General features: G+C 41.4%; 1 protein-coding gene across 1 annotated transcript in view; it reads left to right on the top strand.

Annotated features, from left to right (window-relative positions):
- Positions 1-25,382, top strand: part of LOC114649165 (sodium channel protein type 8 subunit alpha-like) — a 442,931-nt gene that overhangs the window by 175,223 nt on the left and 242,326 nt on the right. The window contains exon 3 of the mRNA XM_051925019.1: positions 21,352-21,471. Within this exon, the coding sequence (XP_051780979.1) occupies positions 21,352-21,471 (120 nt within the window). The remainder of the gene's footprint in view (positions 1-21,351; positions 21,472-25,382) is intronic.

Here is a 25,382-nt window from a genome sequence, read left to right as displayed (position 1 = left end):
AAGAGGAAGGAGTTCAGCTCATCAAGCTTATTCCTTTCATTTCACTACAGCAGATCTCTCTGGAGAGTCTTTGATAAACCATGCTGTCTTAATACCATATTTTCAATAGCACCAGGAACCACATACAATATTTCCAGTAGGTGCTTTGCTATTGCAACCTGTGACTGTCCAGGTTGGCTCCACAGTCCCTGGCAGCTTGAATCTGGAACCATCAATAACATGCCTAAGGATGAGCTGGGCAAATGAGGACACTGTGCCAGCAAGTGGAAGGTTGAAAGTGTCCAAGTGCAGTGCCAAAATTCTTCATAAATAAAAATAATCCACAAATATGAGGTGAAATGTGGAGGTTAAAAAGTTCAATAAATTCTTCCATTAGTCAAGTCAAGTTGGGGAGCATGCACTGGTACAGCACGTTGCTGCACTCACTACACGATGAAACAACTCGCAACCCCCTAGGCAGACACGCGGTCCAGTCCCACCCTCCGGAAATGACCCTCTGTCTGCTGCAGCCAGGTTTTACGTGGGTGACCCCTTGGCCTGGTCCAGCCGCTTGGGTCCCCAACAATGAGGGTCCTGGATCACCCTCTGGGAAACGCGCCACGTGGCTGTAGTGCCATAACTGACGCTCCCTCACAATGCAGGTCATGTGCCTCATTCGGGACTCCATGAGCAACACAAAGCCAAACCAACGATACCCAAGGATTTTCCAGATAGACACAGTGATGAAGAAAGTCCAGTCTTCGTCTCAGGTGACATGGGTAGCGTCCATGTCTCGCAACCATAGACTTCCATTAAAATGAGGTTAAAATTCAGACAGGTGTTCCTTTATAAAGAGTCTCGAGCCCCAGTGCCTCTTCATAAAATCAGGTGCAGTCAACCCTCAGCATCTGCAGGACACTACACCAAACCCCAGTCATGTCTCCTTCATCCAGTCCTTCGATGTCTACAGGGAGACATCACACAGTTGGGGGCTGCTCCTTCTCCCATATATTGCTCAATAGGAGCGCCCCTTTTTGAGCGCAAGCCTGCTACTCACTTCCTGTAGGGCAGGGGTCTCCAAGTCTGGTCCTGGAGGACCACCGTGGCTGCAGGTTTTCATTATAACCCTTTTTTTTTATTGAGTGCTGTGTTTGTGCTGCTAATTAACTTCTTGTGAATTAATTTAAATTGAATTGCTTTTGTAAGATTTGTTCCCCTGAATTTCTTCATTGTTTCTCTGATTTGCTTCATTTCTTTCCTTAAACGGCACCTAAACAGAAATGAAACGTGAAGTGAGGGAGCCGATAGAAGACCAACTAAATCAGGGCCTCAAACGCCAACTAATTTCATTCTAACCAGCTGCTTCATGGGGTGCCAGTTCTTGTCGTTCATTAAACCCGTTCTTTAATTTCATGGCTTGTTGCTGCTCTGGTGGTGCATTAGCACAGGGGTCACCAACTTCAGTCCTGGCTGCAGGTTTTCATTCTAACCCTTTTCTTAATGAGTGCCCTGTTTGTGCTGCTAATTAACTTCTTGTGAATTCATTTTAATTGAATTGCTTTTTTAAGATTTGCTCCCCTGAATTTCTTCATCGTTCCTCTGAATTGCTTCATTATTTTCCTTAAACGGCACCCAAACAGAAATGAAATGTGAATTGAGGGAGCCAACAGAAGACCAACGAAGTCAGGGCCTCAAACTCCAACCAATTTCATTCCAACCAGCTGCTTAATGAGGTGCCAATTCTTGTCGTTCATTAAACCCGTTCTTTAATTTAGTGGCATGTTGCTGCTCTCATGGTACATTACCAGACATTTTTGAAACTGTGGATTTTCTCTTTCTAAGAGCTCTGTTAAAATGTTTTGTGGACCTGAGCAGATCAGCATTCTTGAGATCTTCAACTTTCTTTATTTTCAGATATTGTATGATGGACACCAGTTGTTTGGCTCATTTTGTATCTCATTATTGATTGGCTGCTATGTAAGAAAAAAAGAAACAATTAAGGGGTCTGAGTCTTCAAGAGCAAGTCAATTAAAATGAATTCAAAAGAAGTTAATTAGTAGCAAAAACAGGTCAGTCATTAAGAAAAGAGTTCGAATGAAAACCTGCAGCCATGGTGGTCTTCCAGGACCGAGTTGGCGTCCCCTGCATTAGCAGACATTTCTGAAATTGTTGATTTTCTCTTTCTAAGAGTACACTGTTAAAATGTTTTGTGGACTTGAGCAAATCAGCATTCCTGAGATCTTCATCTTTCTTTATTTTCAGATATTGTGTGATGGACACCAATTGTTTTGGCTCATTTTATGTCTCATTATTGTTTGGCTGCTAATTATTCAAAAAGAAACAATTAAGGGGTCTAAGTTTTCAAGAGCAAATCAGTTAACATTAGTTCAAAAGAAGTTAATTAGCAGCAAATACAGGTAATTAATTAAGAAAAGGGTGAGAATGAAAACCTGCAGCCATGGTGGTCCTCCAGGACTGGAGTTGGAGACCCCTGCACTGGGGCATACTATCGCCCGCCTGCCTGCCTCCGTACTGCACAGGCTCCTCACCATTCTTCTCTTCATTCTGTACTCTTTTAATCTTCTTTCTCTTTATCCTTTCAGTCTCTTTCTCACTTTCTTTTCTCCTCCTGGCTCTCCTCGGGCTCCCTTTTCTACCTATGGATGCAGGCACTCCGCCTAATGAGACTCTGAGTGTAAATAGGGAATAGCCGAGTTACTCGTATAGGCACACAACAAATAAATCAACTCACTGTACCCACTGAACTCCCTGTGTCTGTGCAGTGTCCTACCCATGATTGTTTTATTTAAAATGGTACAATCGCCACAAACCCAGCTATACTACACGACCTATTACTTTTTCAATGTAATTGGTATCTCTACTGTATGTGGAGTGCTTACTAACCTAGGAAAGAGCTGAGGAGGTCACTTATGTCAGGGCCAGTGACTGGTGTCAGTGTGTGTCATCATCTCACTGCTGCAGATAAACTAAAGGACAAGGTGAACAACAACAACAACAACAACATTTATTTATATAGCACATTTTCATACAAAAAGTAGCTCAAAGTGCTTTACATAATGAAGAAAAGAAGAATAAAAGACAAATCAGAAATTAAAATAAGACAACATTAGTTAACATAGGAGGCTGGGAGCATGTGCTTGATAAGAGCGTTGCCACCACCCACCATGCCAGACCACCTGGATTGGGATCTGAGTGCAGCAGGTGACACCTCAGCACCACAATGGAACAGTGTGAGGTTATTTTTTTTTCAGTGGCTGGAGTGTCAATCCTGCCACCAACACCCAGTAACTAGGGATGATCACTAACAACTTTGATCCTAGGGTGGCACGGTGGTGCAGTGGTAGCGCTGTAGACCTGGGTTCGCTTCCCGGGTCCTCCCTGCGTGGAGTTTGCATGTTCTCCCTGTGTCTGCCAGGGTTTCCTCCCACAGTCCAAAGACATGCAGGTTAGGTGCATTGGCGATTCTAAATTGTCCCCAGTGTGTGCTTGATCTGTGGGTGTGTGTGTGTGTGCTCTGTGGTGGGCTGGCGTTGGTGATTTGTTCCTGCCTTGCGCCCTGTTCTGGCTGGGATTAATCTTAGCATGGAGCACATTTGTAAGAAAGGGCAGAAATGGATTTTCTTTCTTAGGAAACAAAAGTTTTAAAATGGAAAACATAATATAATGACACTTTTCTTTGTTGAATCGGTTGTTACATTTGGTATTATTTGTTGGTTTGGCAACCACAGCATTAAGAATATAAACCATCTTAACAACATTGTAAAAACTAGCAATAAAATTATTGGTTTGTGGCAGACCTCTTTCACTCAAATGTATCACAAACAAGTTAGAACGATGGCAGACTCGATTCTGTCAGACAGAGCAGCCATCCACGCTTCTCTAAATTTCTGCTTTTGTCAGTCAGCAGGCTATTGGTTCCCGAGAGTAAAAAACAACAGATTTATGAAATCCTTTATTCCTATAACTGTAAGCATTTTGAATTCTGTTACTTATAGGGATAGGGCAGCATGGTGGCGCAGTGGATAGCGCTGCTGCCTCACAGTTAGGAGACCCGGGTTCACTTCCCGGGTCCTCTCTGCGTGGAGTTTGCGTGTTCTTCCTGTGTCTGCGTGGGTTTCCTCCCACAGTCCAAAGACATGCAGGTTAGGTGCATTGGCGATCCTAAATTGTCCCTAGTGTGTGCTTGGTGTGTGTGTGTGTGTGCCCTGTGGTGGGCTGGTGCCCTGCCTGGAGTTTGTTCCTGCCTTGCACCCTGTGCTGGCTGGGATTGGCACCAGCAGACCCCTCTGACCCTGTGTTAGGATATAGTGGGTTGGACAATGACTGACAGTAAGGATCATGCTAAATTCTGAATTATTATTTTGTGTACTGTTAAAGGTAATCATTCATCTTAATCTTGTGTATGTACAGTCACATTAGTTGACAGTTTTTGTGTCTTTGTTTATTTTCTTGTATCTGCGTAACAATGTCTAATGTTTTATATTTTCCTGCTGCAAACAAATTTCCCTTTGGGATAATGAAGTAAACCTAACTCTTCTCCTCTCTTCTCTTCTTTATGGTAATTGATAATTAAAAAATACTTTTCTTTATACCACAAATACAAAACACGCAGGACAATAAAAAACAAAGCAGCTGATTAAAACCTAAGATTCCCTGTACATAGAACCCCTATATCCACAAATTTGGTTTTAGTTACCTGTGAAGTGAGTGTTTATTTCAATTGTGCTGCTAGGGATTTGATTAGCACTACTAACTGCCTCACTGGATGACGCCCAACCTGTTGCTGTATCCAAACTGTGCCATCTTTCACCTTTACGCCTGGTGCAGCTGCGTCGTTCTTATGTGTGAGTAGATGTTTCTTGCGTGGAGGGTTTCTGTTCTCTTTCTCTGACGTAGAACCCTCATCCTCATCCTCATTTGAGTTCACATCTGCTATCGAACGTCTTTATTTGAAAACTAGCAATGTCAGATTGGGGGACCGTGAACGTGACTGAGAGAATAAAACTGAATTAAAAAAAAGACAGTAACCTTTATAAGTACCATACATTTACACCGGCTGTTACAGACTCAAATCCGATAGATAGATAGATAGATAGATAGATAGATAGATAGATAGATAGATAGATAGATAGATAGATAGATAGATAGATAGATAGATAGATAGATAGATAGATAGATAGATAGATAGAGTTAGGTCCATAAATATTTGGACAGAGACACCTTTTTTCTAATTTTGGTTCTGTACATTACCACAATGAATTTTAAATGAAACAACTCCGATGCAGTTGAAGGCAGACTTTCAGCTTTAATTCAGTGGGGTGAACAAAACGACTGTATAAAAATGTGAGGCAACTAAAGCATTTTTTTTAGCACAATCCCTTCATTTCAGGGGCTCAAAAGTAATTGGACAAATGAAATAACTGGAAATCAAATGTTCATTTCTAATACTTGGTTGAAAACCCTTTGCTGGCAATGACAGCCTGAAGTCTTGAACTCCTGGACATCACCAGATGTTGGGTTTCCTCCTTTTTAATGCTCTGCCAGGCCTTTACTGCAGCGGCTTTCAGTTGCTGTTTGTTTGTGGGCCTTTCTGTCTGAAGTTTAGTCTTCAACAAGTGAAATGTCTGCTCAGTTGGGTTAAGATCAGGTGACTGACTTGGCCATTCAAGAATTTTCCACTTCTTTGCTTTAATAAACTCCTGGGTTGCTTTGGCTATATGTTTTGGGTCATTGTCCATCTGTATCATGAATCACTTTGACTGCTGTACTTAGCTGGATTTGAGCAGACAGTATGTCTCTGAACACCTCAGAATTCATTCGGCTCCTTCTGTCCTGTGTCACATCACCAATAAACACGAGTGTCCCAGTGCCACTGACAGCCATCACACTGCCTCCCTCCACCGTGTTTTACAGATGATGTGGTATGCTTTGGATAATGAGCTGTTCCACGCCTTCTCCATACTTTTTTCTTGCCATCATTCTGGTAGAGGTTGATCTTGGTCTCATCTGTCCAAAGAATGTTTTTCCAGAACTGTGCTGGCTTTTTTAGATGTTCTTTAGCAAAGTCCAATCTCGCCTTTCTATTCTTGAGGCTTATGAGTGGCTTGCACCTTGCAGTGCACCCTCTGTATTTACTTTCATGCAGTCTTCTCTTTATGGTAGACTTGGATATCGATACGCCGACCCCCTGGAGAGTGTTGTTCACTTGGTTGGCTGTTGTGAAGGGGTTTCTCTTCAGCACGGAAATGATTCTGCGATCATCCACCACTGTTGTCTTCCGTGGACGTCCAGGTCTTTTTGCATTGCTGAGTTCACCAGTGCTTGCTTTCTTTCTCAGGATGGACCAAACTGTCGATTTTGCCACACGTAATATTGTAGTAATTTCTCAGATGGGTTTTTTCTGTTTTCGCAGCTTAAGGATGGCTTCTTTCACCTACATGGAGAGCTCCTTTGACCGCATGTTGTCTGTTCACAGCAAAATCTTCCACATGCAAGGACCACACCTCAAATCAACTCCAGGCCTTTTATCTGCTTAATTGATAATGACATAACAACGGACTTGCACACACCTGCCCATGAAATAGCCTTTGGGTCAATTGTCCAATTACTTTTGAGCCCCTGAAATGAAGGGATTGTGTTAAAAAAATGCTTTAGTTGCCTCACATTTTTATACAGTCGTTTTGTTCACCCCACTGAATTAAAGCTGAAAGTCTGCACTTCAACTGCATCGGAGTTGTTTCATTTAAAATTCATTGTGGTGATGTACAGAACCAAAATTAGAAAAAAGTTGTCTCTGTCCAAATATTTATGGACCTAACTGTAGATAGATAGATAGGTACTCCAGCAGCAGCATACTGATAAAAACAATATTAAATTAAAGAGTGATAACAATGCAGGTATAACAGACAATAACTTTGTATAATGTTAACGTTTACCCCCCCGGGTGGAATTGAAGAGGTTTCGGTTTAGGTTTAGGTTTATTTGTCATACATAGGTTAACACAGGGTCAACATACAATGAAATGTGTATGACGAGAAAAACAAGTCACTCAGCCTAGATCCAATAAAGCTTAAAAAAGATTACAAGTTAAAAATAGACAAGCCATATAAAATGAAATGTGTATGTTTTAAAAGAAGTTATAGAGCAATATGAGTTGAATGAGCAGCAAGTACAAATGCCAGTTATTGCACAGATAATGTTTTATAAGTACAGATGCATATTCCATAAAGTGCAGATGCATGTTCCAGTCAGTATTCAGAGTGTGTGCAGGTACAGTGTGTGTGTGAGTAGTGCAATGTAGATGTAATGTAAGTGTATGTAAGTGTTCAGGTGTTGCTGTTGAGGAGTCGAATGGCCTGGTGGTAAAAACTGTTCTTAAGTCTTGTAGTCCGAGCAGCCAGACTCCTGTATCATCTGCCAGACAGTAACAAGGAGAACAGCTGGCATGCTGGATGGCTGTGGTCCTTTATGATGCTTCTTGTCTTACGCAAGCACCGATGGAGGTAAATGTCTTCAATGGCAGGAAGACTCTTGCCCGTGATGAGCTCTGCTGCCTTCACCATTCTCTGTAGTGATTTCCAGCTGCTGGCAGAGCAGCTCCCATACCAGACGGTAATGCAGCCCGTCAGCAGACTCTCGACCACACTCCTGTAAAAGTTTGAGGTGATGTTGGCATTCATGCCAAACTTCATCAGCCTCCTCAGGAAGTAGAGCTGCTGGCGAGCTTTCTTGACCACAGTGTCTATGTGAAGGGTCCACGAGAGATCCTCGGTGATGTTTACTCCGAGGAACTTGAAGCTGTTAACCCTTTCAACTTCTATGCCACTGATGTAGATGGCCTGGTGTTCTCTGCCTTGTTGTTTTCAATAGTCCACAATTATCTCCTTGGTTTTACTGACGTTAAGAGACAAGTTGTTATCCAGGCACCAATTACTCAATGCCAGCACCTCCTCTCTGTAGGCCCTCTCATCGTTGTCAGTGATAAGGCCTGTGATGGTTGTGTCGTCTGCAAACTTGATGATGGTGTTTGTGCCGTGTTTTGCAACACAGATGTGGGTGAACAAGGAATACAAGAGGGGGCTAAGCACACAGCCCTGCGGCGCTCCTGTGTTTAAAATGAGTGATGAGGACGTGTGTTTGCCGACTCTCACCACCAGGGGCCTGTTTGTGAGGAAAGAGAAAATCCATCTGCAGATAGTCGTCCCCAACCCAAGGTCGTCAAGCTTCAAGATGAGTTTTGAGGGGATGATGGTGTTGAATGCCGAGCTGTAATCTATGAACAGTATTCTTACATATGTATTTTCTCTTTCCAGGTGGGTGAGGGCAGTGTTTATTGTTAGCGCAACGGCATCCTCTGTCGATCTGTTTGCTCTGTAAGCAAATTGGAGAGGATCCAGCGTGTCAGGGAGGGAGGAGCAGATGTAACCTTTGACTAGTTGCTCGAAACACTTCATAATGACCAATGTCAGTGCAACCGGGCGATAGTCATTCAGACAGGAGACCACCGGTTTCTTTGGGACAGGAATGATGGTGGATGCCTTGAAAAAAGTGGGGACCACTGACTGCCTCAGGGAGAGATTGAAAATGTTGGTGAACACACCTGCTAGCTGGTCAGCACACGCCCTGAGGGCACGGCCTGGGATGCCATCTGGTCCCGGAGCTTTGCAAGGATTGACCTTTTTGAAGGACCTTCTCACATCAGACTTTCAAGGATCAGAGTGACAGACTCACTGCCCCCTTGAGGATATAGCACCTGTTCTTTGTTGGCTGCATCAAAACGAGCATAGAAAGTGTTGAGCTCATCTGCAAGACTTGCAGTGGGCTGAACACTGACTGTGTTTTTCTTTTTATAGTCAGTGATGCAGCACAGTCCATTCCACAGGCGCTTGGTGTCAGAGCTGTGGTAGCTTGACTCCACTTTGTCCCTATAGTCCAGTTTGGCCTTCTTGATGGACCTCCGGAGGTCGTATAGTGTGAGGGAGGAACGATCTCCTCAGTCTGTCAGTGGAGCAGGATGGTGACAGCAGTCTGTCGCTGAAGCTGCTCCTCTGTCGGGAGATGATCCTGTTTAGTGGATGCAGAGGATTCTCCATGATTGACAGGAGTCTGCTCGGCGCCCGTCGCTCTGCCACAGATGTCAAAACTGTATGTTTTTATTCTATAATAGTAACAATAAGAGCAGCTCACTACTCAAAGCGGTAATTCTGGGAAGCGCCTGGAATCAAACCGACAGCCTCTTGATTATGACTCAGCAGTTCTTACCGCTGCACCACCCAAGCGGTTGTGTCAGTGTTGTACCTTAACCCAATTTCTTTTTCTGGGGTTATATCCTTGAATAAAAGCTCATTTGTTTTGTTATACGTGTACCTCTTGTGAAAGTGTTTATTTGACATTTGGACTTCAGTCTTCACACATTACACACTTCATGTCAAAATGTTGTCATTCGTACTATAACATGAAAAAACGTTTCTTGCATTTCTCGCATTTCCTGTCATCCTTCATTTTTACAGATCGTTGTAGACACAGAACACACATGAAGTGCACGTGTTCCAAGTAACAATATATTATTTACTTTGTACAACTCCAGGCACCTCACACCCAGATAAACTGACTTGAGCTGGAAAAACTTTTTCCCTAAAATGAGCTCCGTCAAGGGGGGAGTGATGGGACAGCAGTCTGCTTGCTGCTTGTGCTGATCGACACATTTACAAAACAAAAGACGCTAATGGAGAGGTGCAAAGGAATTTAAGGTGGCCTGGGATTACGAGTTTTTTTGTAGGCTTCAGGGATTCCAGTGTTAACAGAGAGAATGTGTTGCAGAGTCACTTTGGTCATTCAAACACATGCTTCATATCTAGAATATGTGTAGCCAGACACAGCTCCAACCCCATTATTAAATTTGCTAATGATAGGTCTGTTCACCAACAATGACGAGACGACTCACAGAGAAGAGGTTTACTTGTTGATAAAGTAGTGCCATGATAACAGTCTCACCCTTAATGTCATCAAGGAGCTGGTCATAGATTTCAGGAAGCAAAAGAGAGATCACAGTGCCATCTACATTGAAGGGGAGCCTGTGAAGTGGGTAAGCAACTTTGTATTTCCTGCTGTGACAATCACTAATGCACTGAACTGGGCACAACGCGTTTCATCTGCTTTCAAGAAGGTTCACCTCTGTTTAAACTTCAACAGTGGGATCCATAATCACTGGCACCTGCTTGACACAATGTGTTACACACAACACTCTGGGCAAACATGATTATTATAAATTCTTTCAGTCATACCTGCACAATCGCTTTTCTCCCACCTTCCTTCTTGCAGACAGTACAGCACTATAGGCACTTATACCTGTTTACCTTCTTCTCTCAAGACAGTAGTGGAGACCTTTGTATGAAGCCTTCATTTTTTTGGCAATCTGACACATGGAATAACCTTCACAAAAAATTATATATACTGTACAGTAAAACCTTGGATTGCGAGTGACTTGGTCTGCGAGTGTTTTGCAAGACGAGCTAAAATTTTTAATAAATTTTAACTTGATAAATGAGCGAGGTCTTGCAATACGAGTAGTACGTATACGCTTTGTCCGCCGAGCGTCACGTGGGGATTGTGGGTAATCGTCTCCCATGCTCGTTCTCAGTCGGCGTGCCTCACTCCTATAGTCAACATCCGTATGAGCGTATACGGTTTACTATAGCATGGGGACCACATGTGTGTGTGCGTAACATGCGAGTCCCTGTCATGCAGCCCAAAACACGAGGCTGAGTCTCAGTACTTTAGCGACACCAGCTTTATTCAGCGTAAAACAGGAACAGCACGGTTATTTTTTGTAGCGGGATCTGCCACTCTCCTATACCGAGACACAGCAATCAGGCATGGTTGTGACCAAGTTAGTGGCCAAATAATACTGTGCCCTTGCATTTATAATGTTCCTTACATCACCCATTGACAGCAGGCACTTATAGCTTGACCGCGATCTTTTCTGATTCACTTTTATGGCGAACTGCTACAGCACTGGGAGCTTGAGGTTGCTTCGGGATGCTCTTCCGTGTGTCGTCCTGTTAGGGGGGGGGAGTTCCCAAAAGCGTAAAGAAACCTTACAGTGTGTAAAGCATTTGTTTTACGTTTGTGTCCAAGTGTAGTGACTCTTCAGGCAAAAGCAACTGTCATTGGAGAGGTTTCCTTGTTAAGTCGCAAAAAAAACAAGATTATTCCAGTGAGCCAACAGATAGCAGGGATTCCATTAGTTAGAGTTAGAAAGTCGTCCTACACAATAACTCTCCTCGTCCTCCTCTTCTCTCTCATCTCCCTTAAATCCCTAAGAACTTATGGATGTTTTTGTGTGGGAAGATGGTACCGCCAATTACACAGCTTTTGTGTATATAGAAATCAACAAGATATTTACTGTTGTCATTCATAACACCACAACCATGCTTTCCCATAGCTCCCTCATAGTCAGTATTGTCAGCTCTGACCTTGGCATTCATGTTACCCATGATCAATAGCCTATCATGTTGAGTGGCTGCTTCTAGTAGTGCCTTGTACCAGTCATCTTTATCCTCTTCATCTGCATCATTTGTTGGTAGATAACTTTGCAGGATGGTGAATTTGCAGTGGTTAGAGTTAAAGCGTCCAGAGTGCAGGGTTACTGATCCATCATTATTCGTATGCCATCTGGAGCCTGTCCATTAACATTCACTAATCCCAAGAATGTCCAGCCTGTACCTCTTCAGTGTACCTCTGTACCAGTGTACCTTCAGCCTGTACCTCTGGAATGCTGACATTCCATGTTCTTAGGTGAATCTTAGTTTTGGGCCCAGGTAGACTATCTCTTGTACCTCTACTTTGATCAGAAGTTGTCAAACTGCCAGCTATTGGGTTCAAATCCACTACTGGCTCTGTAATTGTAGCATTGGTCGTTATTTCCGGTAACCAAATGGACATTTCTTGGAGTGTGGTCATTGGCTTCACGCCCAACCCCTACCCTGGAGGACCAAGTGCTGAATTTCATCTGGCCTCTATCCCGAAACCTATCCAGTTTGATTGAACCTTCCAGGGGCAAAGCCTTGTTGATATAGCTCTCAGGTGTCATCAAGACATATAAGCTCCCCCCAAACCAAACCAAACCACGAAAGGTACCAGCACAGGGGAATAAGAGCCATTTGCTACATTAGTAGAGGCTTGGCTATATTTAAATCAGTTTAATGGCATCTTGATCAAAAAAATATCAATTTCTGTTAAAAACATTAAAATCTGTGGGTGATTTCAGACTTTCGAAAGCTAGTGTATACATATATACAATTTGTATGTAGCTAGGATGGGGTTATCTGGGGAAGTTATTCTGTTTAAGAAAACTCTTCACTGCAAATGGTTAGCCTATAAGTAACACATAAATAAACGGCTACAATTTGTAACTGCTAATAAAAATGAATCATTAATGTTGTGGCCTAGATGTGAAAGTTGAGCGGACAACAAATAAGCTGGGGTATCAGCTGAGCAAAACCATCAGGGAGATTGTGTTTGAAGTGTGCCTGCAAATTGCTCATATTTGAAAATTAAAAGACTTAAAGCATTTTCTGTCTCACCTTTATCATTGGCATTGATACTAGAATGTGTAATACTGAAATAGGTATGTACTGAGCTGTGCCACCAGATTACCCATAAAACCTGGTGTATAATGTCACAGTGTGGTTGTTACAATGTAAAACATGCAAGAACCTCTACCTACTCTCCGTGTTGTTTGTAATAAAAATGATTACGTCCATTAATCCACAGAAGCTATTAAACATTAGTTCAATCTACAGAAGTCAGTCAGTCATTTTCCAACCTGCTATATCCTAACACAGGGGTCTGCTGGAGCCAATCTCAGCCAGCACAGGGTGCAAGGCAGGAACAAATCCCGGGCAGGGCGCCAACCCACTGCAGGGCACACACACCAAGCACACACTAGGGACAATTTAGGACCGCCAATGCACCTAACCTGCATGTCTTTGGACTGTGGGAGGAAACCCACGCAGACACGGGGAGAACATGCAAACTCCATGCAGGGAGGACCCAGGAAGCAAACCTGGGTCTCCATACTGCAAGGCAGCAGCGCTACCACTGCGCCACCGTGCCGCCCCACATCTGCAGAAGTACCTTGATAAAAAAAAGTATCAATTTCAATCATAACCACAAACGTTTCTGGTGAATTCAAACTTTTGAGTGTTAGTCATTTAAATCCTAGCAAATATATCAGAGTGCGGTATTAAGTCTCAATCCAGACCCTTTTCCTGTGTAGTTTCTAGTTGATAGAACGAGCTGCCCACCGCCATCCTTACTGCTGACTCTCTCCTTGTATCAAGAAACAATTGAAACCCCATCTGTTCTGTGCATATCTGCCTAATTGACTGGATAAAAAAATATTTCATATTGTTGGTTAATTTGTTGTTAGATTAAGTTTTATCACTTTGATGGAGAGCCTGACTTCTGCTTCAGTTGGAGGGCTAACATCAATGTCCAGGACAGTATCAGCTGGTTTATTGATTGTGACCTATGATTGAAAAAAAGTTATTATATCTTGTTACCTGTCCTACTACACTTGCTGAACGAACAGCCCCTAGCCTAATGTTATTCAATTATGTTTACCTCCTTTGTAAGTTGCTTTGTGTAAAAGCATCAGCCAAGCAAATAAATGTGAATGTAAAAATATATCCATCCATCCATTTTCCAACCCGCTGAATCCGAACACAGGGTCACGGGGGTCTGCTGGAGCCAATCCCAGCCAACGCAGGGCACAAGGCAGGAAACAATCCTGGGCAGGGTGCCAACCCACCGCAGTGTAAAAATATATCTTCAAATATAATACGCTACCGTGGCTGTCCGTTTGTCTGTCCAGGATATTCAATCACCTGTAGCTTGCAAACCGTTTGAACTATAGACCTGAAATTTGGTACTCATATACTACGTGATGTCTACTGTCCACTTTCGGGGTGATAATTGACCTCCAAAGTCAAAGGTCAACCCAGGAAGGTGAAGGTCAAAAACAGAACAATCTGCTTTTATGCCTAAGAAGTCTACTATGTGAATTACAGCAGTAAAAATTGATGTTAAGAATCAGGAGATAGGAAAAGTTCAAATCAAGCCAAGAACTGTAACTGGGAAATCAATAAACCAGTAACCAGAGCCAAGATGTTTATCTCAGATTGCTGGCAGAGATTTTAGCAGTATTTCATGCACCAGGACTTTCAGAAACAGCAAAGAAATGGTCACTCTAAGGTCTGGGGTGAGTACCAAGAAGACAAACAGAATAGGTGAGGATTAGTAACAAATTAGAACTATCATGTTACTTATGTTTTAGTGCTAACCAGTAAACGCCCGATTCTCTAACGAATCGCAAATGAACGAATGGCAATCACTCTGTTTTCCATATAATCGTTGGAGGGATGACACACGATGGAGGGTGGGAGTGTTCTGGGAGGGTATGGATTTAATTAAATACATATATCCGTAATTATATTAAGTAATATATTTAAATTAAAATCGAAATGTAATTGTTATGTCATTTAAGTACAAAATGTCGTTGAGTTGCTGCACATATATGTATGAAATATATCTGAGGGTAAAGGTGTAAATGAAGTACATAGGAAGTAAAGAAGTAATCCAATGGTAGATTACAGATATTTAATCAAATACTTCTTTATATACAACAGTTTTTGTATTTCCGTTAGTTGAGCTCTTTCGTTTTGGAGCCGTGACTTCTCTGCTTCTGCTGTTTCAGAAGCGCGTTGTAGACGCCTGCGTTCATTGTGTTTATCCATGCAGGCTCGTTTTTGTATTTCCGTTAGTTGAGCTGTTTGTTTTTGGAGCCGTGACTACGTTAGCTATACGTCGTTTACTGTTAAGAATTATAATCGCACTTACGTTTAATACGGAGCGTTCGTGTATTGTTTCTTTCCATCTGGTGTCGTTTCTGTGTTTTCTGTGGCTGGACTGTTAATAATGTATTACTGTAATACTGTAATGTGATTCCAATATGCTGTGTAGTCTGGACCTCTGGGGTTTCCGTACTGTAATACTGTAATGTAATTCCAATATGCTGTGTAGTCTGGACCTCTGGGGTTTCCGTACTGTAATACTGTAATGTAATTCCAATATGCTGTGTAGTCTGGACCTCTGGGGTTTCCGTACTGTAATACTGTAATGTAATTGAAATATGCGATGAATCCTCTCGTTTTTGTTTTTTCTGTGGCTGTGTCGTTAGCAATGGGCTTGGATTTGTATTTCCGTTAGTTGAGCTGTTTCGTTCTTGAGCCGTGTCTCCTTTGCCTGTGGTGTTTCAGATGCGTGTTATCCGTGCAGGCTCGTTGCAGTTTGGCAGTGCATGTGCGCTTCGATGTGTGATGCCCTGCATCCTTATTGGACGTCCTGGGATTCCGTACTTAGTAGATTCACATATGCACTGAATCCTCTCGTTTTTGTTTTCTCTGTGGCGGGCTTGTTGCAGTGCACGTGCGCTTCGATGCGCCCTGCGTCCATATCCGGTTTACAACCTTTGGTTAGTAATATGGATGACTAATAACAGAGATGCAGTCTGTACAGTTAATCAGCAGCTCTAGTCAGCTCTAGATATGTGATTATACTTGGTAGAAGGACATCTGTTGATCAAACAAATCACCTTTTCAGGTCCTTATGAATCAACAATGTACATACAGTATGTCCATTCTATACGAAAGAGTATTTTTTCCTCATTAAAAAAATAATTAATGGATGGTTATCGCTGTGTGATTGGATGGGCACAGCCCCCTGAGGCTCACCCACAGCGATAGGTCTGACATGTGGATCAAAGACCACAGTAGTGGGACAGGAAAAAAAAACATTTTGAAGGGGTCTGGCTGTAAGTTTACTAATCAAAAAAAAAAACACTCTAGCCCAGGGGTCTTCAACCAATTTTCCCCTGAGAGCTACTTTTACAAAATGAAAATGGCCGAGAGCTCCTCATGTCCTCAGAGCTTATTTTAACCCAAACAAACTGAATAAGCTTGTTTTGCCTGAACATTTACAAAATGTTGGTGTCCACAACTCACGTTTTGCATTAAAACATCACAAACAATATTGAGTTCACCTGCAAGTGCATTATGTATGTCTGTATGCATTTCCTAGTGTATCTCACACCATTGAATTAAAACATGAATGCTGTCAAAACAAAACAATGCAATTCCAGATCCACAGATCTGACTTACTCATTTGTCATTTTGTCACTGTGTCACTTTATTCACATGTCCAGGCACATGTGTGACGTGTTGTTTAGTTAGTCAGATGACTGGCACTGAGGTGTGTGGTGGAGTGGAGCCACTGAGGTTCACTCTGATGGAGTCATTTCAATGTCCGTCTGTCAGTCTTGTTCTGAACTTTGACTTCATGACATTCATGTCAGACTCACAGAGGTATGGAGACCCAAACAAAGCAGACATTTTCAGAGCAGCTTGGTGAAGATTCTTATCGTTATCAGGCTCTACTAAGCTCCAGAAATGCTGTTGAGACTTTAACTGCACATTATTTTGAAGGTTTACTAATATATAAAATATAAAATCCAATGTCTGTCTTCACGGATTTAGATCGGGTTTTTTTCTATAATTCTGGTTGATTTGGCAACTTCTCTCATTTCGTTATGTATCAGAGTTCACTTGCGGTAACGATTAATTTGTGCGAATCCGAGAAACACGCACCGGGCCAAGGGGCGGGGCCTTCCTCACTCACTCGCCAGCTTCGGAGTGTGGTTCTTAACTCCGCTTAGCTAGCGAACAAGAGAACAATTGCATTCAACTTTGTTTGATATTTAAAATAAAGTACTACTTAGGTCTTGATGAGTTTGAGTCCGGATATTCTCTTAAGTGTCTGCCACATTGAAAAGAGAGATTACAATTCAGATTGTGGATTGGAATTTTGTGTTAAAAGGATCATGATATGATTTTTTGGGAAAGCTCGCCCACCCCTAATTTGACTAATCAAGTTTTCAAAATTATGTAGGATCCATTAACCCTTTGGCGAGCTACTTGGAAACGATCAACGTGTTGGAGACCCCTGCTCTAGCCATTCAAAATTACAAAAAGACCAATGGTGGAAGTGAAGTGCAAAAACAGATACTGCAGCTTTGCACACCACGTCTGTGGAACTCGATGCCGGAATTAATGTTGGTAAAAAAAAATCAACTGTTAAAGTACAATTGAATGTCAGCTTTTGCCTTTGAATGACACCTGTTTTAAATAAATTTGAATTGTATTCAAATAACAATGTTCAGTCTGTCTACCCTATTGCTTAGACATGCTGCATAACATATAAACTGCAGCCTTTGAGATTTGCTAATCACATTTTTTCAAATCGTGATATTGATTTGTAATCAATTAATCATTCAGCTCTACCACACACCTACTTGCATCCCACTGCAGTCTTACTCAACTGTAGACACCAGACATTTCATGATGGTTTGCTCATACAGTGCTTTATGCTTCAGTTTTACTATCCTTACCAATGTCCGATGACCAATTCACTTTGTCTTCACCATTACTTAATTAAACTAATGGCTCAGTTTCACTTTGTTCTAAAACTGACATTATAGCTTTTTTGTTTACATGGCATTGTGCCCCAGGGCCCTACTCATGAATATTGATGACTTACCATAGAGTGGCAAAAGGCATAGAAATATGCATGATTTATTTGAAGCGTGATGTTATTTTATCAATTAGATGGTAGCAGAATATGGTTCTGAGCATTATTCAGGCTTAACACTATAGATCTGATCATAACAGCGTACCCCCAGAGACACTCGGCGTTCATGGTTTCTACATAGAGACTTGAGGCTAACATCAAGACTGACGTGAAAACTCAAAACAAAATGGAAAGAAGGAAATGTCAAAGTAGTGACACACAGGACGGTGCCATACTTACAAAAGTGACATTTTCAGTGACTCATCTTATGCTGAGAAGAGTTGTATCATCAGCATACTCAGTCGAAACTGTGTGCTTACTTCTTTTTTCTGTTTAGAAAATAAAGTAAAAGAGGCAAAACAGAGTCTTGTGGTAATTTAATAAAAATATTCTTTGAACAGTCGTTTACTTTTATTAAATGTGGTGGCTTGATTAATAGAATATGTTGAACCCAATTGATTAGATTGCTTCTATCTTTTTTTATTTTATCTCTATTATTTATACTCATGTGAAATGTTACATTACCCACATATATAAACAAACACATAGTCGAGGAAAAGACAACACAGCCTCCCTGAGGCATCTTAATGGTCATTTGAATTAGAGTATTTTGCATTGATGGTGCTTTTCTTTATCATCCACACTTGCACTGCTTTATCAATCTTAGTCATGGCCGGATTAAGGTGGGTGCTATTGGTGCTGCAGCATTAGGCCCATTCCTGAAATAGGCCCAGATGAGAATTTTCCGGAAGCTGAACAGTTTTCCTTTTTCTATATTAACCTGAAAATAATTCTTAGAATGAAATTTGGAGTCCGACTTTCGGACGCCTAGACACAGCGTTACTTATTATACAGTTATTATTGTTCTTTGCGCTGTGACGTAACTATAACGTCGTTGTGTTTACTGTTAATCGAAGATTTCAAGTTAATGCTATCAATTTTACGTTAAACAGTTTACTTAGCAATTTAGCTGCGTTTTTTGCAATATCTTGGGGATTCTTGCCACTTAAGTGGCACGTAGTAAATTTTTCACCTTGAAAGTTAGTTGTACAGTAAAAATCGATGGCTATTTACATGGTTATCTGTAAAGGTAAAACTAAAAGCCGGCCCGCGGGCCCGGCATGGATGTTTAGAATTTTTATAATCCTCGACAGGATTCTGGTCTATTATGAAATTTAAATCGTGGCCAAATTTTTACCCTCAAGAGCCTGAACTGAGTCACTTTGACCCAATGTCTCTGCAAATTCAGTTTTTCTTACTCTATTTCGTAAGAGAATTGCGAAATTTTGTGTATTTCATTGTTAGGTTTTCACGTGACCTTATGATATCTTTCGTACTATTTCGCGCATGCTTGCTATGGCGTCTCAACTCAGTGGATGGGATAAAGGGAAAAAGAAAAGGAAAGAAGCAGCAGAACAAGAAAACAGTACAGTGAGTTTCGAATGCAGATGCACCAATACCGAGAAAAAATAGGCCTTTTTTGCGCTGCAGTATCAGTATCGTCTTAATCCAGCCCTGGTCTTAGTACTGACTTATTCTTTTAATTAATATCTGACTTTCTGAAAAATAACAGAACAAAGCAACTGGTATGATTTAATAATAATAATAATAATACATTTTATTTATATAGCGCCTTTCCCATGCTCAAGGCACTTCACAGAGTTTAAGATAGAACGGCAGGGTATATAGTATACAGCATTGTACAAACCAGATAAATAAATAAAGAAGATTAAGACAGTAAATTCAGAGAAAAAGCCTAACAGACAACATAACTGATGGTCTCGCACACACACACACACACACAGGTTACATGAGCATCTTGACATCAAGGTAAACAGAGAGAAGGGTGATAAAGTCAAGTAGAGCTAAAAGCCAAACTGAACAGATGAGTTTTGAGTTGTTTTTTAAAAGAATTCATGGAGTCAGCTGATGTCATTAATTTCGGTAGGTCACTCCAGAGTCTGGGCGCTATACAGCTGAAGGCCTGTCACCCAATCTAGCGTGGGGCACAACAAGATTACCAGAATCAGAGGACCTTAGTGGGCGGACAGGAGCCTAGTGATGGGGAAGGTCACTGATGTACAGTAGTTTGGTGCTTTGTAGATTATTAGTAGAATTTTATATTCAATCCTGTAAGACACAGGGAGCCAGTGGAGGCGAAGCAGGATGGGTGTGATGTGCTCGCTATTGCTGGTCCGTGTAACTCAAGCAGGTCGAAGACGATATCAGAAACCGTCAACTCAGCCTCGATGAGGCTAGAACAGCCGCCATGGATCGCCTTGCATGGAAACGCCTGCAAAATGAAATCCGACAACCATTGGCACCCACAGCAGTGTACGGGCTTAGGACCAGGTCCAGACCAAACGCCAGCTAGGGACCAAAGAAGAAAAAAGAAAGAAGGACTCTTACAGCTGAGTTTTGAATAAGCTGGAGCTGTGATATAAGATTAGAAGGGGCACCTGCCAGTAGGGAATTACAATAATCGATGCGGGATGTGATAAAAGCAGGGACAAGTTTCACAGCGTTAGAAAAGGAGAGGAAGGAGCGAACACGGGATATGTTACAGAGGTGAAAGTAAGAAAGTTTCTTAATGTGGTTTATGTGGGCGGAATAAGAAAGGGAGGAATCAAAAATGACACCAAAGTAGACATGTCTAAAGAGAAAGACTAGGAGTAAAAGACATCTGTTTAAGACAAAAAGAGGAAGGCTTTAGTTTTCTGAGTTAATTCCTGAATTTGCTTCTCTTTGCGCCATTTTGCTTGATAATGTCTGTATAACCAGTCTCATTGCATTGATATATGAGAAATAAAAAAACAAAATGTGCCAGTTTAGATAATAGCAGAAACACAAAAACTAGTACAAATGCTCATTTGTAAAATTTATCATTAAAATACTGTATACTTATCAAGTAGGAGTCCATCATGGTTGCAGACATCTTTCAGGTGTGTAAAGCTGTGTCATGGCCAGTATTGAATGTAAGCTGCAAAGTGTGTTAGACGTTTTGTGCTTCTGGCAATTTCAGCTTTAGAGTTCTGCATCATCTTCTCAGCCTTTGTCAGCCACCTGACACCAACTGCGCCTCTTAAGCAGCTTTTCCAAAATCAAGGCAAACCATCTGCACGTCATACAGTGCTTGAAAGTTAAGAGTGAATGGTGAATGCATTTCTTTAAAGGCTGATATGCTGCCAGTATCTTTTTGTGTATTTTATTGATTTGAAACTATGATGTTTTTTTACTTGTGTTAATTAAAAAAAATCCACTCTGTGTAAAATGTACTGTAAGTACCAGTGCTGGTAGTTTCTTAGTAGTTCATTTACTAAATGTGAAACCCTGATTGTACATTCACTGTGTATGCAACTGCAAGGGTACACTTGTTCAAAAATTTTGAAAACAACTTTTGCCAGCTATTACCCTGGTGAATCTGCTGAATGGGAAGTTTGTAAAATACTGTAAAAATATTTGTGTCATGTAAGGCATACTGGGAGTACCTTTTCTAGATAAAAGTTTTGGATCACTTTAAAATGGTGTCATTTAACGAAAAGAAGATGTTATTCCTGAATCAGACATGAAGGTTTTTACTGTACTCCTGCTTAAATTGCTGCAGATTGTGGTTAACAAACTCTAATTTAATTTTCTTTTTTTCTTTTCTCTTTTCTCTCTCCACAGACGTTTATAGTCCTCAATAAAGGGAAAACAATCTTCCGTTTTAGTGCCACGCCTGCCTTGTACTGCATAAGTCCTTTTAATTTACTTAGGCAAATAGCTATTAAAATTTTGATACATTCATATCCTTTCAATGTTTGTGTAAAGCCGTGCCAGAGTCTCTGATCCTGTGTTAGCTTTGTATGTTTTCTGGTTTTGTTTCTGTTAAATAGCAGCACGGCCCTGTGTTCTTTATTGTCAATTCATGAGATAACATGGAATTATTTCATATAAAAAGGAAAATATAAATGCAAAACATTTTACTGCAGCTACCATTTCTAATTTTTGCCAGAATATATTGGCTACATTTATGAGGGGTATAATCATTAGACATCTACATTTGGCATATATTACTATGTTTTATGTTAGACATAATAATGTTTTGGAGATAGATAGATAGATAGATAGATAGATAGATAGATAGATAGATAGATAGATAGATAGATAGATAGATAGATAGATAGATAGATAGATAGATACTTTATTAATCCCAAGGGGAAATTCACATACTCCAGCAGCACCTTACTGATACAAAAAAAAAACAATATTAAATTAAAGATTGATAATAATGCAGGTAAAAACAGACAATACTTTATATAATGTTAACGTTTATCCCCCCCGGGTGGAATTGAAGAGTCGCATAGTTTGGGGGAGGAACGATCTCCTCAGTCTGTCAGTGAGCAGGACGGTGACAGCAGTCTGTCGCTGAAGCTGATCCTCTGTCTGGAGATGATCCTGTTTAGTGGATGCAGTGGATTCTCCATGATTGACAGGAGTCTGCTCAGCGCCCGTCACTCTGCCACAGATGTCAAACTGTCCAGCTCCATGCCAACAATATAGCCTGCCTTCCTCACCAGTTTGTCCAGGCATGAGGCGTCTTTCTTCTTAATGCTGCCTCCCAGCACACCACCGTGTAGAAGAGGGCGCTTGCCACAACCATCTGATAGAACATCTGCAGCATCTTATTGCAGATGTTGAAGGACGGCAGCCTTCTAAGGAAGTATAACCGGCTCTGTCCTTTCTTACACAGAGCATCAGTATTGGCAGTCCAGTCTAATTTATCATCCAGCTGCACTCCCAGGTATTTATAGGTCTGCACCATCTGCACTGGGTCTCCTAAAATCCACCACCAGCTCCTTGGTTTTGCTGGTGTTCAGGTGTAGGTGGTTTGAGTCGCACCATTTAACAAAGTCCTTGATGAGGTCCCTATACTCCTCCTCCTGCCCACTCCTGATGCAGCCCACGATAGCAGTGTCATCAGCGAACTTTTGCACGTTGCAGGACTCCGAGTTATATTGGAAGTCCGATATATATAGGCTGAACAGGACCGGAGAAAGTACAGTCCCCTGTGGCGCTCCTGTGTTGCTGACCACAATGTCAGACCTGCAGTTCTCAAGACACACATACTGAGGTCTGTCTGTAAGATAGTCCACGATCCCTGCCACTAGGTATGAATCTACTCCCATCTCTGTCAGCTTGTCCCTAAGGAGCAGAGGTTGGATTGTGTTGAAGGCGCTAGAGAAGAAGAGTTTCTTCATTATCTAATTCTTAAACTTATTTGGTATCAAGGGGTAAGCAGACTCTTTGGCTCACAGAGGCTCACCCAGTATTGTTGAGGTCATTTCTTTGTAGGTTTTAATATATACTCCAGTGACTTTATCAGTTTATTTTATATATTACAGATGATTTCAGAGCATTTCAAAGTGCATCTTAAGATACACTAAACAGCAGCACAAGTGAATATCACTGAACCGACTCATCTGAGCCAGTAAGACTGCTGTATTGTAATAACAGCACTGCCCATGCAAATAATGGCATCACTAGGCACCCAAAGCTAAGTAGATCTTCTTTAGTTCTGCAAAACCGGTCACTTGTGTATCCACTCCATGCCAGAGCTGAGAGACCAGGGGCAGGTTTAATTACAGAAAGTGAACAGACAGAGACGGGCACTAATTGCAAACACTATCTTGGCGAGAGCATGTATTAAGATTAGATTACACATTTCTTGTTTTTAAACTATCCCAAGTGAAGAATGTCTGCAACAGAGAAAAGTCAACTCCCGGATCCTGACAATGATATGCCTGTTCTTTCCAATGTCTTTTCTTTTACCCATTTTAATCTTTTCTTTTTATTTGCAGGTTTCAGATATGTTTTTATCTTTGAAACTCTGCTTCTGAGGCAAGCATCCTGGAATCGTCTTCTCTCTGTTGCAGACATTATCCTTATATGCAGTTGTACGTTTGTCCCTTACCCTTCTTTCTCTGTTGTGGTCAGATCCAGTTTACCCTCTTTTCTTGAGAAAGCTGTTTCATTTTGACCCTGCCAGGACTTGAAGGACGCCAGCCTTCTAAGGAAGTATAGTCGGCTCTGTCCTCTTTTGCACAGAGCATCAGTATTGGCAGTCCAGTCCAGTTTATCATCCAGCTGCATATCCAGGTATTTATAGGTCTGCACCCTCTGCACACAGTCACCTCTGATGATCACGGGGTCCATGAGGGGTCTGGGCCTCCTAAAATCCACCATCAGCTCCTTGGTTTTGCTGGTGTTCAGGTGTAGGTGGTTTGAGTCGCACCATTTAACAAAATCCTTGATTAGGTTCCTATACTCCTCCTCCTGCCCACTCCTGATGCAGCCCACGATAGCAGTGTCGTCAGTGAACTTTTGCACGTGGCAGGACTCCGAGTTGTATTGGAAGTCCGATGTATATAGGCTGAACAGGACCGGTGAAAGTACAGTCCCCTGTGGCGCTCCTGTGCTGCTGACCACAATGTCAGACCTGAAGTTCCCGAGACTTTTTTGCTTTTTTTTTTTTTTTTTTACTTTTTAGCCTTGGACGATATGCTTTCATGTCCCATGAGATGAGACTTTGTGCCAAGAGATTTAACCAGGCCCAGGGCCGGAAATAAAAGACAAACAGTAGATGACAAAGTAGAACATCGTAAAGAATTCAAAAATGTTGGCGAGATACACATGAGGAGCAGGTTAGAGATAATGAAAGTACTAAAATTCGAAAGTCTCAAAAAATTATAGTTAATACCGCATTAGCACAAGCAAATGGAAATTATTACTCTGTGAAATAATGGTACAGCGAACAGAGATCGAATATGCGAATATGTAGACATAGGTGATATGACAGAAGTATGTAGAAATTGTTCGGCTATAAAGTTTAAGTCAGAGACTTGTAGGTCGGTCTAATTTGTGTTGCCATCAAGGAAAAGTAATGTCTCTTCACAATGAGGAAGCGTATCTGCGAGAATTAAAAGATTTGTTATTGTGGGGAAAGTGAAATCAACATATGTGAGCTGCAGAGACGGGCACAGGTCGGGGGGTTTGGCGAGCGAAGTGAGCAGGGGGCAAAGCCCCCTAGTATTGTAAATGAAAACACTTTTCATGCTTAGGCAATATACATGAGTGCAGAGATTATTAAATACACAAGCTGATGATTTGTAAAGTTTTATGACTTTTAAATGTTTAAGTACTTGACACATGTGATTAACGGAGGGGTTTCCCAAAGTTGGTCCATCTGACTGTTCACTTTGCTGCATGTTTTTATAATTCTTTTGTTATTTCCTAGTGAAGAAACAATTGCCTTAGCCCACACTCAAACAAACAGAAATTGCTGCAGGTGACCATCCACTTGTCCCAGTTTTAAACATCTTTTACTATCTATCTGCATGGAATACTACATGACAGTCATAGTGACAACAGAAGAAACTACAAATGATATTGGCAAACACTCCTTCAGCAGTTATTCCCACTCTCTCTCTATATTTTGTTTTTTTAATTTTTGTTTTGTCAAACACTGATTTATTTTAATATGTCTTCAGCTCACCTTTGCTAGCCAGTATTGTAATGCACAAAAACAGGCATACAGAATACAGTCCTGCTCCACTGACAGACTGAGGAGATCGTTCCTCCAACCAAACTATGCGACTCTTCAATTCCACCTGGTTTTAAACGTTAACATTATTCAAAGTTATTGTCTGTTTTTACCT

Source organism: Erpetoichthys calabaricus, chromosome 3, assembly GCF_900747795.2.
Source record: "Erpetoichthys calabaricus chromosome 3, fErpCal1.3, whole genome shotgun sequence".
Classification (NCBI taxonomy): Eukaryota; Metazoa; Chordata; class Cladistia; order Polypteriformes; family Polypteridae; genus Erpetoichthys; species Erpetoichthys calabaricus.
The sequence above is the reverse complement of the archived record's forward strand: the minus strand, read 5'-3'. Positions and strand labels throughout refer to the sequence as shown.